Source organism: Euleptes europaea, chromosome 14 (assembly GCF_029931775.1).
Source record: "Euleptes europaea isolate rEulEur1 chromosome 14, rEulEur1.hap1, whole genome shotgun sequence".
NCBI classification, from domain to species: domain Eukaryota; kingdom Metazoa; phylum Chordata; class Lepidosauria; order Squamata; family Sphaerodactylidae; genus Euleptes; species Euleptes europaea.
The window spans coordinates 24,806,004-24,819,080 of record NC_079325.1 but is presented as its reverse complement, the minus strand read 5'-3'; the positions used below and the strand labels follow the sequence as shown (position 1 = coordinate 24,819,080).

Genomic DNA, 13,077 nt, shown 5'->3' with positions numbered 1-13,077 from the left:
AGGGATTTTGCTTTTCCTTTGAGGGTAAACACTGAAGAAAGAAACCCAGCTCAAAACAACAGCTACAGGATTTGCAGCTCTGCCAATCGGCTGACCACTGTGGGGCAACGTCTGGACGGACGATGCTCTGAGAGGAACTGCTGACAGATCCTTAACTACCGCAATGTTAACGCTTTGCCGTGCCCTATTATAAGTACCCATTTACAGGGAACATATGCGTGCTGATAACAGCTCCCACTGTGACATTTAGATTTACCCTTGAAATTTATCTTTAATTTTTATAGTTGTCTTTTTAGCAGTTTACGGCCCTCGCCCCTTCAAACAAGCTGTCTCGATGCCATTCTTGTTCAGCTAATGCCTGATCAGTTTGAACATGAAATGAATATTGGATTTTGTATTAAATATTGAAGAATGCTTCTCTGATCTCTGGCAGTTGTATCCTGAGCTTCCAGAAAATCCCTGCTCTATCATCTCCACCTGTTTGCTAACAGGAACATTGGATTCAATTCCCCACATTTGCAGCTGATTCCACTGAACAGCTTGAATGGGGTATGCGCCTACTGTTAGAGCTCGGGTAACTCCCTCCACTGTAGATGTTACTTAAAAAGGTACCCACATTTGCAAGGAACTGTACAAAAATTATAAGCAACAGACAAACACACTACCTGCAGGGTTACAGTCTACTGGTAAAAACAGGACATGTTAGGCAGAGAAAGGATGGAAAATCAAAGAGAATAGATGGGACATTTTTTAAGGAGAAGCCTGAAGATAACAGATTGATATAGCTGAATGTCAGGGGAAAACATATTATTCAAGTGTGGCACAAGTCAGATTCAAATAAGTAATCAAACTCTATTCTTGTTGAGAAAGAATGACTCACACTATTATAGAAATGGGAGTAGTTTCTAAGAGCTAAAAAATTTGATACTGAAGTAACAGGCTGCTTGATCCTAAACATTATTTGCTTACAAATAATTTTCACTGCGATCAGTGAGACTCACTTGTGAGTAATTATGTTTAAGTTCGGAGGCAGTCCAAAGTACTCGTACGGAGCATTCCTAAACAGAGTGACTCCCTTCCAAGCCAAGTGACTCTAATGGACTTAGAAGTGTGTCACTCTGTTTAGGACCGCCCTGTCAGATGGTGGAAATGAGCTCTAATTAGAAGCTGGATTCATTTACACGCACACTGAAAAGTATTTGCTCGGTAGACAAAATTCACATTTTGAAATGTAAGCCTTTGGGCTTGCTCCTACTTAAGGAAGAGTTAGTCCCACTTGGAATCACCTGTTAGGTTGCAAGATTGTATTTAAAGAAGTGAATTTCACAATTTAATTTTTAAACAAAGAACTTGTCTTTTCTCAAGAGATTTCTTGTCTATGGCTATTGTTTCTAAGCTGCTCCCACACCCCTTAAGATTTATATTTTCTGATTTCTTTCTTTATTAATTTTCTTGGGATGCCTTAGGCAGACAATGGCTACGGTCATTTGGGCAGCTCTGCCCTAGCTCCCAACTTGCCCAGCAATTTTTGCTATCTTTATTTCCCTTTGCTTGCACATGGACTGTGCCGAGAAGTGCCATGGGTCATCTCTTCCCCCCCTCCCCCCACAAGCCCTGTTCACGTTGCGGTGAATGCCTGTACATCCTGCATAGGTGAATATATCTGTTTGTAAAAAACAACAACAGCCAGCGTGTGTTCAGTTTACAAATGAAACTGGGAACTGGTACATAGATAAATGAATGGGTCGTTTAAATAGGGTACCATATTGTGAGAGAGTATGTCAAGATGGTTCTGGCCAAATAGACACTCTTTAGCAGTCCTTGTTTAGCTGCGACCTGCTCAATGAAGCTAGAGACAGATGGATAAAACCTTTTTCTGGGAATCTGTCTGTGAATTAGATTATCTGAGGGTTCTTTTAGTAGGGGTGGATTTTAATACTACATTGTCAGTTGCCAAGTTTATGTTTGGGGCTGAATTGCCCATATGAACAGTATCATTAAAGTACATAGATAAATGTGGAGTATGTATCAAACGTTTCGCTGTACGTGAATGAATGTAACATGAGAATGACTCAATGCACATATTTTAAAAAAAATTAAGTGTATGCACTACACTTGCATTCACTGTAATTTGTGAAAGGGCTACAGTGTGCTCCTGTGCAAACAGGGTTAGGTTGATACTGATCCCAAGAAAACACCGGCTAGAACTGTGTCTAAAGCCTGGAATACTTCGTTTGCACACAGGGAAGGCGCTTATGTATTTTTAATGTGTTTTTACATGCTCTTGGGTTTATAACGGAATGGTTTTTGCTGTAGTTTACCTATGTTCCCTTTTGTGCATCCTAACTGTAATGGCCGTTGACCCCACACTATAAATGCTACTACTAACGTACTTTTTACATGCTGATACACATCAGCACCCAGGGTGTTCCCTTTCCAGCCTGACCCATTGCACAACTAGTTATGGGCTGTTAAAGGGAATGACCATTCATTGTATGATGTCTGGACAATGCCTGGTCCACCATGAGCAACCCACCCTATTCTTGCCATCTTTAGTTATGGCAGGCCTTGTTATCCCAACCCTCCTGTAACAAAATGAAGCAGGTGAAAAACGGTCCCCTTGCTGATTTCTTACAGCTGTTTTCAGACATCATGATGAAATGATTTGACCTGTCTGTGACACACACAAATATGGCTGGCTGCTGTGCTTACACACTTCCTCTCTCCTCTCAAATACAGAATGTGACTGAAGACTTTCTAGTTTCCAAAGCCTTCAGCCAAACTCCAACCAAAAGCCTTCAACCAAATTTGCCCAGGTGCATGCATTCTGATGTCATGGCAAACTGGAGTTTGATGGAAATCAAACAGACAATCTACTCCCATATAGGGTTGCGAGCTGTGGGTTGGGAAATTCCTGGAGATCTGGGGGTGGAGTTTGGGGAATGGAGTGAGCTCAGCAGGGATGTGATGTCACTCTAGGACTTCCGTTTCTCCTAGACGCTATGGTATACCATATGGTATCGACTCTATGGTATGCGGTATCAACTCTTTGGTATAGATTTATACCCCCAAAGCTGCCATTTCCTTCAGGCAAATTGATCTCTGCAGTGTGGAAATTACTTATAATTCTGAGATATCTTCCATAAGAACCTACCCAACTACTCAGGTCATCGGCAGAGGCCTTGCTTCGGCTGCCCCCACCATCTGAGGCTATATTAGGGTTGCCAGGTCCCTCTTCGCCACCGGCGGGAGATTTTTGGGGCAGAGCCTGAGGAGGATGGGGTTTGGGGAGGGACTTCAATGCCATAGAGTTCAATTGCCAAAGTGGCCATTTTTCTCCAGGCGATCTGATCTCTATCGGCTGGAGATCAGTTGAATTAGCAGGAGATCTCCTACTACTACCTGGCAGTTGGCAACCCTAGGCTAGATGGGTGGCAACCTGAGAATGGGACTTCTTGGTCAAGGCACCAAAACTTTAGAACTACTTCTCCAGGGAGATTTGGCTGTATCCTGTTGCCAGCTGGTTAAGACTTTTTTTGTTTGTATGGCCTTCCCTCACTAACTCTTATTTATTTTATGTATTTTAAATGCTTTTTAATGTCTGAAATGCTTTAAGTGTCTGAAATATTTTAATGTTTATTGCCTTGGGGACCCTGAACTGATTGGAAAAGGGGCATAGAAACGTTTTCAATAAACAAACAAGTCTTCTTGAACTGCTGTCACCTTCCCCACCCAGGATCTTGAGAAGATAATCCTCCATAAAACTCTGGGCTGTACCTCCTGTCATTTAAAAATAGCATGGAAAGCAGAACATGTCTTATAGAGCTTTCTGAACTCTTGGGAGATGATTTTCTCTGTTGGTAGTTTCGCCACGCTTCTGTGGGCCCTGGTGACAAGCAACCAGAAATGGTGGTCAAACTCTCTCTCGAGAAGAAGGAATCTTACATAAGAACATAAGAAAGGCCCTGCTGCATCAGACCAAGGCCCATCAAGTCCAGCAGTCTGTTCACACAGTGGCCAACCAGGTGCCTCTAGGAAGCCACTAACAAGACGAGTGCAGCAGCACCATCCTGCCTGTGTTCCACCGCACCCAAAATAATAGGCATGCTCCTCTGATACTAGAGAGAATAGGTATGCAGCATGACTAATATCCATTCTAACTAACAGCCATGAATATCCCTCTCCTCCATGAATCTGTCCACTCCCCTCTTAAAGCCCTCCAAGCTGGCAGCCATCACCACATCCTGGGGCAGGGAGTTCCACAATTTAACTATGCGTTGTGTGAAAAAATACTTCCTTTTATCTGTTTTGAATCTCTCACCCTCCAGCTTTAGCAGATGACCCCGTGTTCTAGTATTATGGGAGAGGGAGAAAAACCTCTCCCTGTCCACTCTTTCCAAACCATGCATAATTTTATAGACCTCTATCATGTCTCCCCTCAGCCACCTTCTTTCCAAGCTAAACAGCCCTAAGCGTCTTAACAGCTTTCCATAGGACAGTTGCTCTAGTCCCCTAATCATTTTGGTTGCTCTTTTCTGCACCTTCTCAGGCTCTGTAATATCCTTTTTTAGGTGTGGTGACCAGAACTGTACACAATATTCCAAGTGTGGTCTCACCATAGATTTGTACAAGGGCAGTATGATATCAGCAGTTTTATTCTCTATTCCTCGTCTAATTATGGCCAGCATGGAATTTGCCCAGCAGCCGCACACTGGGTTGACATCTTCATTGAGCTATCCACTACCACCCCAAGATCCCTTTCTTGGTCTGTCACTGCCAGCATAGATCCCATCAGTGTATATGTGAAGTTGGGATTTTTTGTCCCAATATGCATCACTTTACACTTACTCACATTGAATCTCATTTGCCATTTTAATGCCCATTCTTCCAGTATGCAGAGATCCTTCTGGAGCTCTTCACAGTCCGATTTTGTTTTAACCATCCTAAATAATTTGGTGTCATCTGCAAGCTTGGCTACTTCACTGTTTAACCCCAACTCCAGGTCATTGATGAATAGGTTGAAAAGCACTGGTCCCAACACAGATCCCTGAGGCACCCCACTGCTCACATCCCGCCATTGTGAGAACTGACCATTGATTCCTACTCTCTGCTTCCTATTTTTCAGCCAGCTCTCAATCCATAAGAGGACTTGTCCTCTTATCCCGTGACTATGAAGTTTGCTTAGCAGTCTTTGGTGGGGGACTTTGTCAAAAGCTTTTTGGAAATCCAAATACACAATATCCACAGGCTCATTCCTGTCCACATGCTTATTGACGCTTTCAAAAAACTCTAATAGGTTAGTGAGACAGGACCTACCCTTACAGAAGCCATGTTGGGTTTTGCCCAGCAGACCTTGCCCTTCTATATGCTTGACAATTCTATCTTTAATAATGTTTTCCACTAATTTACCCGGAACAGACGTTAAGCTAACTGGCCTGTAATTTCCTGGGTCCCCCCTGGAACCTTTTTTATAAATGGGTGTTACATTGGCCATTCTCCAGTCCTCTGGTACAGAGGCTGATCGAAGGGACATATTACATATCTTTGTTAGAAGTTCAGCAATTTCCCATTTGAGTTCTTGAAGAACTCTAGGATGAATACCATCTGGTCCCTGTGACTTGTTAGTTTGCAGTTTGTCTAGAAGTTCTAGGACTTCCTGCCTTGTTACCACTATTTGCCTCAGTTCCTCATTTTCCCCTCTCCAAAATCTCTGTTCAGGAGAAGGAATCTGCCCTGTATATTCAACAGTGAAGATCTTGCAAGAGTTCAGGAACTGGCATGTGTAGCTTGCCACATCTTTTGAAAAGGCCTAGGTAAATGACGAAGGAAAACATTATAAGCTTCAGCTCCCAGGAGGGGACAGCAGATGCCCAGCTGGTTGGCTGGCCACCCCCAAAAATTTGCCACCTCAGGTGACTACCTCATTATAGAACCAGCCCTGTCTCCAGTTAAACCACAGTTTAACTGAAATAGTTTCATACTGAAAAACAGCCCCTCTAATTTGGGTGGGGAGGAATTCAGAAAAAATGTATTATTTAAGAGAAAAATCATACCAGGATTGTGCTTTGTGCATCGCTCATCTGACAACTGGAGCAGAAAGCAGTAGATTGGGTTAATTGTGTCGCTTGGAAGTTCTTATTTTATTGTTCTGTGTTTTTCTTTAAACAATCCAGCTACCAACCACAATGAGCTGGGGGAATTGGCTGCGCCAGGTGCAGCTGTACTTAATAGCTGTGTTTATCGCTTTGCTTGTCATGATCTACTTAGATGGAAAGATGCAGCAATTGCCTAATTTTTCCCTTTGCTAATTTTAGGGCGCTTCCTCTAGCATACAGCAGCAAAAACAACCTCAGTAAATCTGAAAATAATCTTCAGCTCTGTTCCTTAGGTGCATTTTGTTTGGCCAAACTGCAGCAGAGGGCTCTGGGGGGGAGGGGGAGGAATCACTCCTCCTGGTTTTGACTGTGGCCCAGCCTGTTGACTGTGGATGGATGGAGTGATGATCGGACCCAGGCACCAGCCCTGCATGGGGCAATGAGTAGCTGCTGACTGCAGTTGTACTTCAAAGAGAATGAAGCTGTGTGGAACCCGCCGCACAGGGAGAGAGAAAGATGCACAACTTCACCCGGGCATAAGTCCAGAGTGGATTAGACCGATTCATAGGAGACAGGTCAATCAGTGGCTACTAGCTAAGATGACTAAAGGGAACCTTCATGTCCAGTGTCAGCAAATCTCTGAATACCAGTGTTAGGAGGAAACATCAGGGAAAAGCTGTTATACCTTTTTGTTGGGAATTAGATAGCGAGTTTTGTTTCTGTCAGATAGCAAATGGTTAAATTTGTTTGTATTGATTATGCAGATGCATGGTGATGATGTAACAGCAATGTGTCTTTTAGTTAATTGGTCAGCTAATCGCCATTGTTAACATGGCTCAAGTCACTAGATAAAATTGTGTTTAATTGCCCTCTTCCTATGTTAAGAGAGGAAAAGTTTAGAAGTAGTTACTACTTACTTGCTTTTTGGATTTCACACTGGCAGCATGTCAGCATCCTGCCCTTATGAGCAGAGATGAGAGCAGAAGGCCAAAAGCCTTAGATACCTGCTAGAGGATTTCTAGCAAGCTAATAGGAAACTAGAAATGTAGAAAGGATTTATTGCTTTCATCCCAGTCACCTTTCCTATAGATAAAGATTTTCGATTCTTGAAACAGGAAAGACTCTGTTGTTTTATGGTGTGCAATCTCTGACTCCTTGCGTAACTATAATCAAATGATTCATGGGCCTAATTTCTAACACTTCTGTGTTGGCTGTCCACAATAAATGGCTGGCTGCTGTATGAGAGAGGATGCTGGACTATATAGACCACTGGTCTGATCCAGCAGCGGGGTACCGCTTATGTTCATATGCATGGAGGTGGGGCACAGAGGTTGGTTCTCATTCGAGATGTTGGAAAGCTCAGGAGTAGCCCTGTCGTGAATCCATTCACTTAGAGGTGATATAAATAAGACAGACCTCCTTAAATGTCTGATTTTAAACATTTCTTTTAAAAAGATGACTATAATACATTCCCCGATTCTCACACCGTCAGCATCGCCGAGATGTTAAAATGCAAGATGTCCCACTGAATTATCCTTGTACTTCTTCGGTGCATTATTCAAAGCGGCAAATTCTGATCTTGCAGTCCTCATATTGATTCCCATGTGGGAGCCAAAGCGTACGTTTTCTGCCCTTAAGAACCTAACAGGGCAATCCTAAGCAGCTACACCTTTCTAAACCCATTGAAGCCAATAGACTTAGAAGGGTGTAGCTCATTTTAGGATTGCAATGTAAGAACCCTTCTGGATTAGACCAAGGGTGTTTCCCCATGAATGCTCAACAACGGCACAACAGACTATTTTGCTCAGCTCAGTGAGCTGCTTCTCCCCCCCCCCCCCAGGTGAGCCCTTGAGATGCTAGCTACACTGATGTAGCTCAGCATGCTCCCAAGTGTCTGGCCACGTAAAACCTTCATCCCCACCACCACCTTTTTGTCAGGTAGCAAACAAAACCCCTTTTTATTTTCTTGACGCTCAGACCACAAAAGTTGCTTATCCTTGGTCTACCTAGTTTAGCATCTTGCTTCCTACACTGGCCAGCAAGGTGCCTCTAGAAAGGTTCACAGTGCAAAGACCTTCTTCCTTTTGTCCCCACAGCCTGCTACTGGAGGTGCACTGCCTCTGATCATGGAGGTTCTATTTAGCTATGAAGACTGATAGTCTGATAGATCTATGTCGCTCTAGTGTAATAAAGCAGTGCTACTGCATGCAGACAGCTGCATTGTACAGATTCTCCCCCTTTTAACCTCACAAAAAACTGTGGGATAGGTTAAGCCGAGAGAGTGGCCAGCTGAACTTCACTCAGAGAATTTCCTGGCTGAACAGGAATTAGAACCCTGGTATACCTAGATCTAATATCACACTTAAACCATCATGGTGTCGTAGTCAGAGTCCAAACTGAAAGGGTTGGGCTAAAAAAATACTAAAATTACCAATATATAAATTTTAATATGGTGCACAGTAAAGTTAAAAACATAAGGCCGATATCATAGGTGAGTCATACACAGTCAATAAATACATGAAACTCATACACATTTGATGTGAAACCATAAAATGACCAAAGTAGGACCAAATAAGTAGGACCAAGTAATTTTAGTATTTTTTAGCTCAACACTTTCATTTTGGATTCAACATTTTGGTTGAGTTTAGTTTGTTCCCCCTCTAGGGTTGCCAACCTCCAGGTACTAGCTGGAGATCTCCTGCTATTACAACTGATCTCCAGCCGATAGAGATCAGTTGAGCTGGAGAAAATGGCTGCTTTGTCAATTGGACTCTATGGAATTGAAGTCCCTCCCCTCTCTAAACCCTGCTCTCCTCAGGCTGTGCCCCAAAAACCTCCTGCCGGTGGTGAAGAGGGATCTGGCAACCCTACTCCCCCCCTTTTGTTGTTGTAGCAGTCTGAGTGTCAAACAGTCGCTATCTCAAGGTCCACTAGTACCAGAATGGGGAGACAGTACACAGAATCATTCTGTCATGTTTATTTCATTGTAAACATTTTTATCCCATCTTTTGACCCAATTACCAATTAGGGATTACATGGCAATTAAGAATGAAGAAATGTTAAAAACTAACTTAAAATCAATACACATACATACATATATATCGTACTTTGGTCACATTATGAGGAGAAAAGAGTCACTGGAAAAGACAATCATGCTAGGAAAAGTTGACGGCAGCAGGAAAAGAGGAAGACCCAACAAGGTATGGATCGACTCTATAAAGGAAGCCACAGCCCTCAATTTGCAAGATCTGAGCAAGGCAGGGATAGGATGTTTTGGAGGACATTGATTCAAAGGGTTGCCATGAGTCAGAAGCGACTTGATGTCACTTAACACACACACACACAAACAACAAATACTGAAAACACAGGACGGAGGGCCTGTAAGGGAATGCAAACAAAACAAAAAGGTCTTCACCCGCTGGCTGGCAGAAGATAATGATAAAGAAGGACATTGGGATGGTCACTCTCTGTACAGATTTTTGGGAACAGAGCAAAATAAGTTCTTTTTCATTCCCCATTTTAAAGTTAAAAAAAATGAAGAGGGAAGAGCAGTTTTGATGCAGGTTTCAACACAGATAAATAAGGTTTCCATAAGCTCACCCTTTGTGATCCATTCCCCCCACACATACCTGTATAAATAAATCTACCAGGAGCTCCTTTGCAAAACTGTTTGGATTTATATGATAATGTTACTTCCACCACACCAGGGATGTGTCGAGGGGGTGTCTGGACACGGATGGCATGAGGGGTGATCAGCTGCAAAGTATCAAAGAGAGAGGACAAGTTAGAACTTAGGAGATTCTCCCACAATGCCCTTCATCATCCCGTTTTCTGCTGCTTGAGAGATCAGAAGGTCAAAACTCAGCAGAACTAGATTCCCACCGGGCTAACAGCACCCAATCAAAGGCTGTGGTTTTTGGTACAGCAGAAGGAAAATACACTAGGGCTATAATCATGCGTATGCTTACCTGGTAGTAATTGTCTTTGAACAAGTCGAACTTATGTATAAGGAAACATGTATAAGCTTGCACTGCATGGATATTAGCTGAATAAAGAATTAACCATATGAGGACTAGTTGATTGACTAGTGCATTGGTGTAGTGGAAAAGAGCGGTGGTTTGGAGCAGTGGACTCTGATCTGGAGAACCGGGTTTGATTCCCCACTCCTCTACATGAGCGGCGGACGCTAATCTGGTGAACTGGATTTGTTTCCCCACTCCTACACATGAAGCCAGCTGGGTGACCTTGGGCTAGTCAGTCTCTCAGCCCCACCCACCTCACAGGGTTTCTGTTGTGGGGAGGGGAAGGGAAGGTGATTGTAAGCCGGTTTGAGTCTCCCTTAAGTGGTAGAAAAAGTCGGCATGTAAAAACCAATTCTTCTTCTTCTTCTTCTTTGGGGGGGGGTTGTGAATCAACTTAGGAGCTGATGTGATCCCATGCTGGCGCATGTGGCCATTTATCCTGTGATAATGGGCACTTACGCCAGCACGGAGGGCATTTCTGTCAGCACCTGGCCACTGCAGAGGTGCACTGGCCTTCCCTGCCAGCGCAGCCTTCTAGCCCCTTTCACCCCAGGAATGCCCCCGTCTGCAGCAGTTTGGCTATGCCATCTTTTTTTGGTGGCATAGCCCTGCTAAAGTCTATGGGCTTTGTTGCCTTCTTCTATTTATTTTTTCAATTTCAAAACGAATTTTTCATCTCCGTGGCGGCTGGGAATCCTATTTGGCCGCGGTGTGGCTGTGCCACTCCTGACTGCCGTGCAACCCCCTCCCCCCAGGAATGGGCTGTAAGACTGCGACGACAGATATGCTGGAGGAAGCCCCACTAAACACAAGGGGACTTACTTCCAAGTAAATAGACGTCGGATAGCACTGTGTAGCGGCATATGTGCATCTGAATAAACAGATTGTTCTTAATGTAAAAAAAAAAGCCACATTCCCATTTGGATTTCAAGATGATATTCTCACACTGCAGCAGGAATCGTAAGAGGGATGGCACCTATTGCATCTTGCTGCGATTTCAGCCGTTAATTTGTAGCCGCTTTCCAGCAATTGCAGCACTGCAACGCAGCAGGGCTTTCAGTCTGGCTACAATTCAGGCAAAGGAATCTGGAGGAGCCTGGCTCCCAATCAAATGGGCATAAATAAGCGCGTGTCTTTCTTTGGCCATTTTAAGTTTTGTCTGGGATCTTGCTGGTAGTTTCTTTTGTTAATAAACCTTGAAAGGATGGGTCCCCCCCACAATTATTTGCCTGCTCATTTAAAGCTTCCCTTTTCACTGGATGCTAATGTATTGCATTAGAAAGGAACCAAGCAACGCTTGACTCAAAAAGCAAGTTCGTCACTTTTCTGTCTTCACATTTTCTAAGTGTGAGGTTTATATGTTCTCCTGATACATTTAGAATATAGTATCTTCCCAGCGAAAAGGGAAGAAGAAGAAGAGTTGGTTTTCATATGCCGACTTTTCTTTACCACTTAAGGGAGACTCAAACCGGCTTACAATCACCTTCCCTTCCCCTCCCCACAACAGACACCCTGTGAGGTAGGTGAGGCTGAGAGAGCTCTAACAGAGCTGTGACTTGTCCAAAGTCACCCAGCTGGCTTCATGTGTAGGAGTGGGGAAACAAATCCAGTCCACCAGATTAACCTCCGCCGCTCATGTGGAGGAGTGGGGACTGAAACCTGGTTCTCCAGATCAGAGTCCACCGCTCCAAACCACCGCTCTTAACCATTACACCACACTGGCTCTCAGTGCTGCCCCGGGCCACGCATGCGCTCTGGAACACACCTGGCCACTGCCAGGAGGGGAAGTCTTGTGCACATGCATTAGGAAACCTGCTGTTTCCCAGAGCCAAGCAGCCAAACTTATGTATCGCTTTATGAAGGCTCATTCAATCCCCCCCCCCCAAATCCAAGAGATTTCAGCAATTCCAATGAGAAAGAGAGAAAGGGGGAAATAAACAGAAAGGGAAAGGTAATGGAAATTATTACTGGAAATTAACATTGGGCTAATGAGGTCAGATGTCCACACCTTGGTCCTTTTGATCAGACATGTCCTGGGAGTTCCATGCTGCAAATTTAATTCCTAGGTGCGTGGGGGCCTAATTCAGACTGGAACTTCAGTGCACAGGGAGAGGGGACTTAAGCCTTCCTCCCCCCCACCCCCATGTGGGGGGGAGTCTCACTCCCTGAGAAACGATAACTGGACGGTGGCAAATAGAAATAGAGAATCCCTCTGTAAGAAGAGCCTGCATCCAGCTTGGCAAAATGAAAATGGGAAAAAGGAAGGCTGCCCACCTCGCTCCATACCAGCATGGTCCCAAACACGACTTGTAGTCCATCGAAGAAGTTGTCTCCTATAATGATCACCATTGCTCCACCTGTGGTCCAGCCTTCACTTGGACTAATCGCTTTGATGCACGGAGTGGCTAAAGAAAACAACAACAACGAAGCAATGGATGGGGAGGCAAGAGTTACTGTGGTGGCACAGTCTGTCTCTATCAAGGTTTCCTCTGATAACTTTGTTGAAGCCACAATCCTGGGCACACTTATGTGAATGGAGGCCATTGCAGAGCTAGGGGTGTTCACATATGTGGCTCACCTCCATGGGATTTGCACAGAACGTACCCCCTGGATTTTGCCATACAGGTGTATATATATACACACACATATACATATACACACATATATATGTATACACACACATATATACATACATATACACACACATTTTTTGTTAAAGGCCTTTTAAATTATTATTGTGTTTTGATTTTAGAATATGAAAATGTCTTTTGCGACAAAGCTCTTAGAAGGGGGTAAGGGACAGCAGAGAGGGAGGATGGCTCCTCCTCAGCCACGATGTCACTTCTCCCTACCCTTTCATGTGAATTTACAAGAGGGGGGTGTCTGTTCTAGGGTTGTCAGGTCCCCCTGGCCACCAGTGGGGGATGGGGGTTGGGTTGCCAGATCCAGGCTGGGAGAGT

General features: G+C 44.1%; 1 protein-coding gene across 1 annotated transcript in view; it reads right to left on the bottom strand.

The window, feature by feature from the left end:
- EBF2 (EBF transcription factor 2) overlaps positions 1-13,077 on the bottom strand; it is a 273,200-nt gene that overhangs the window by 31,653 nt on the left and 228,470 nt on the right. Inside the window, exons 9-10 of the mRNA XM_056860924.1 lie at positions 12,392-12,522; positions 9,725-9,851 (exon numbers count right to left, since the gene is read on the bottom strand). Of these exons, the coding sequence (XP_056716902.1) occupies positions 9,725-9,851; positions 12,392-12,522 (258 nt within the window). The remainder of the gene's footprint in view (positions 1-9,724; positions 9,852-12,391; positions 12,523-13,077) is intronic.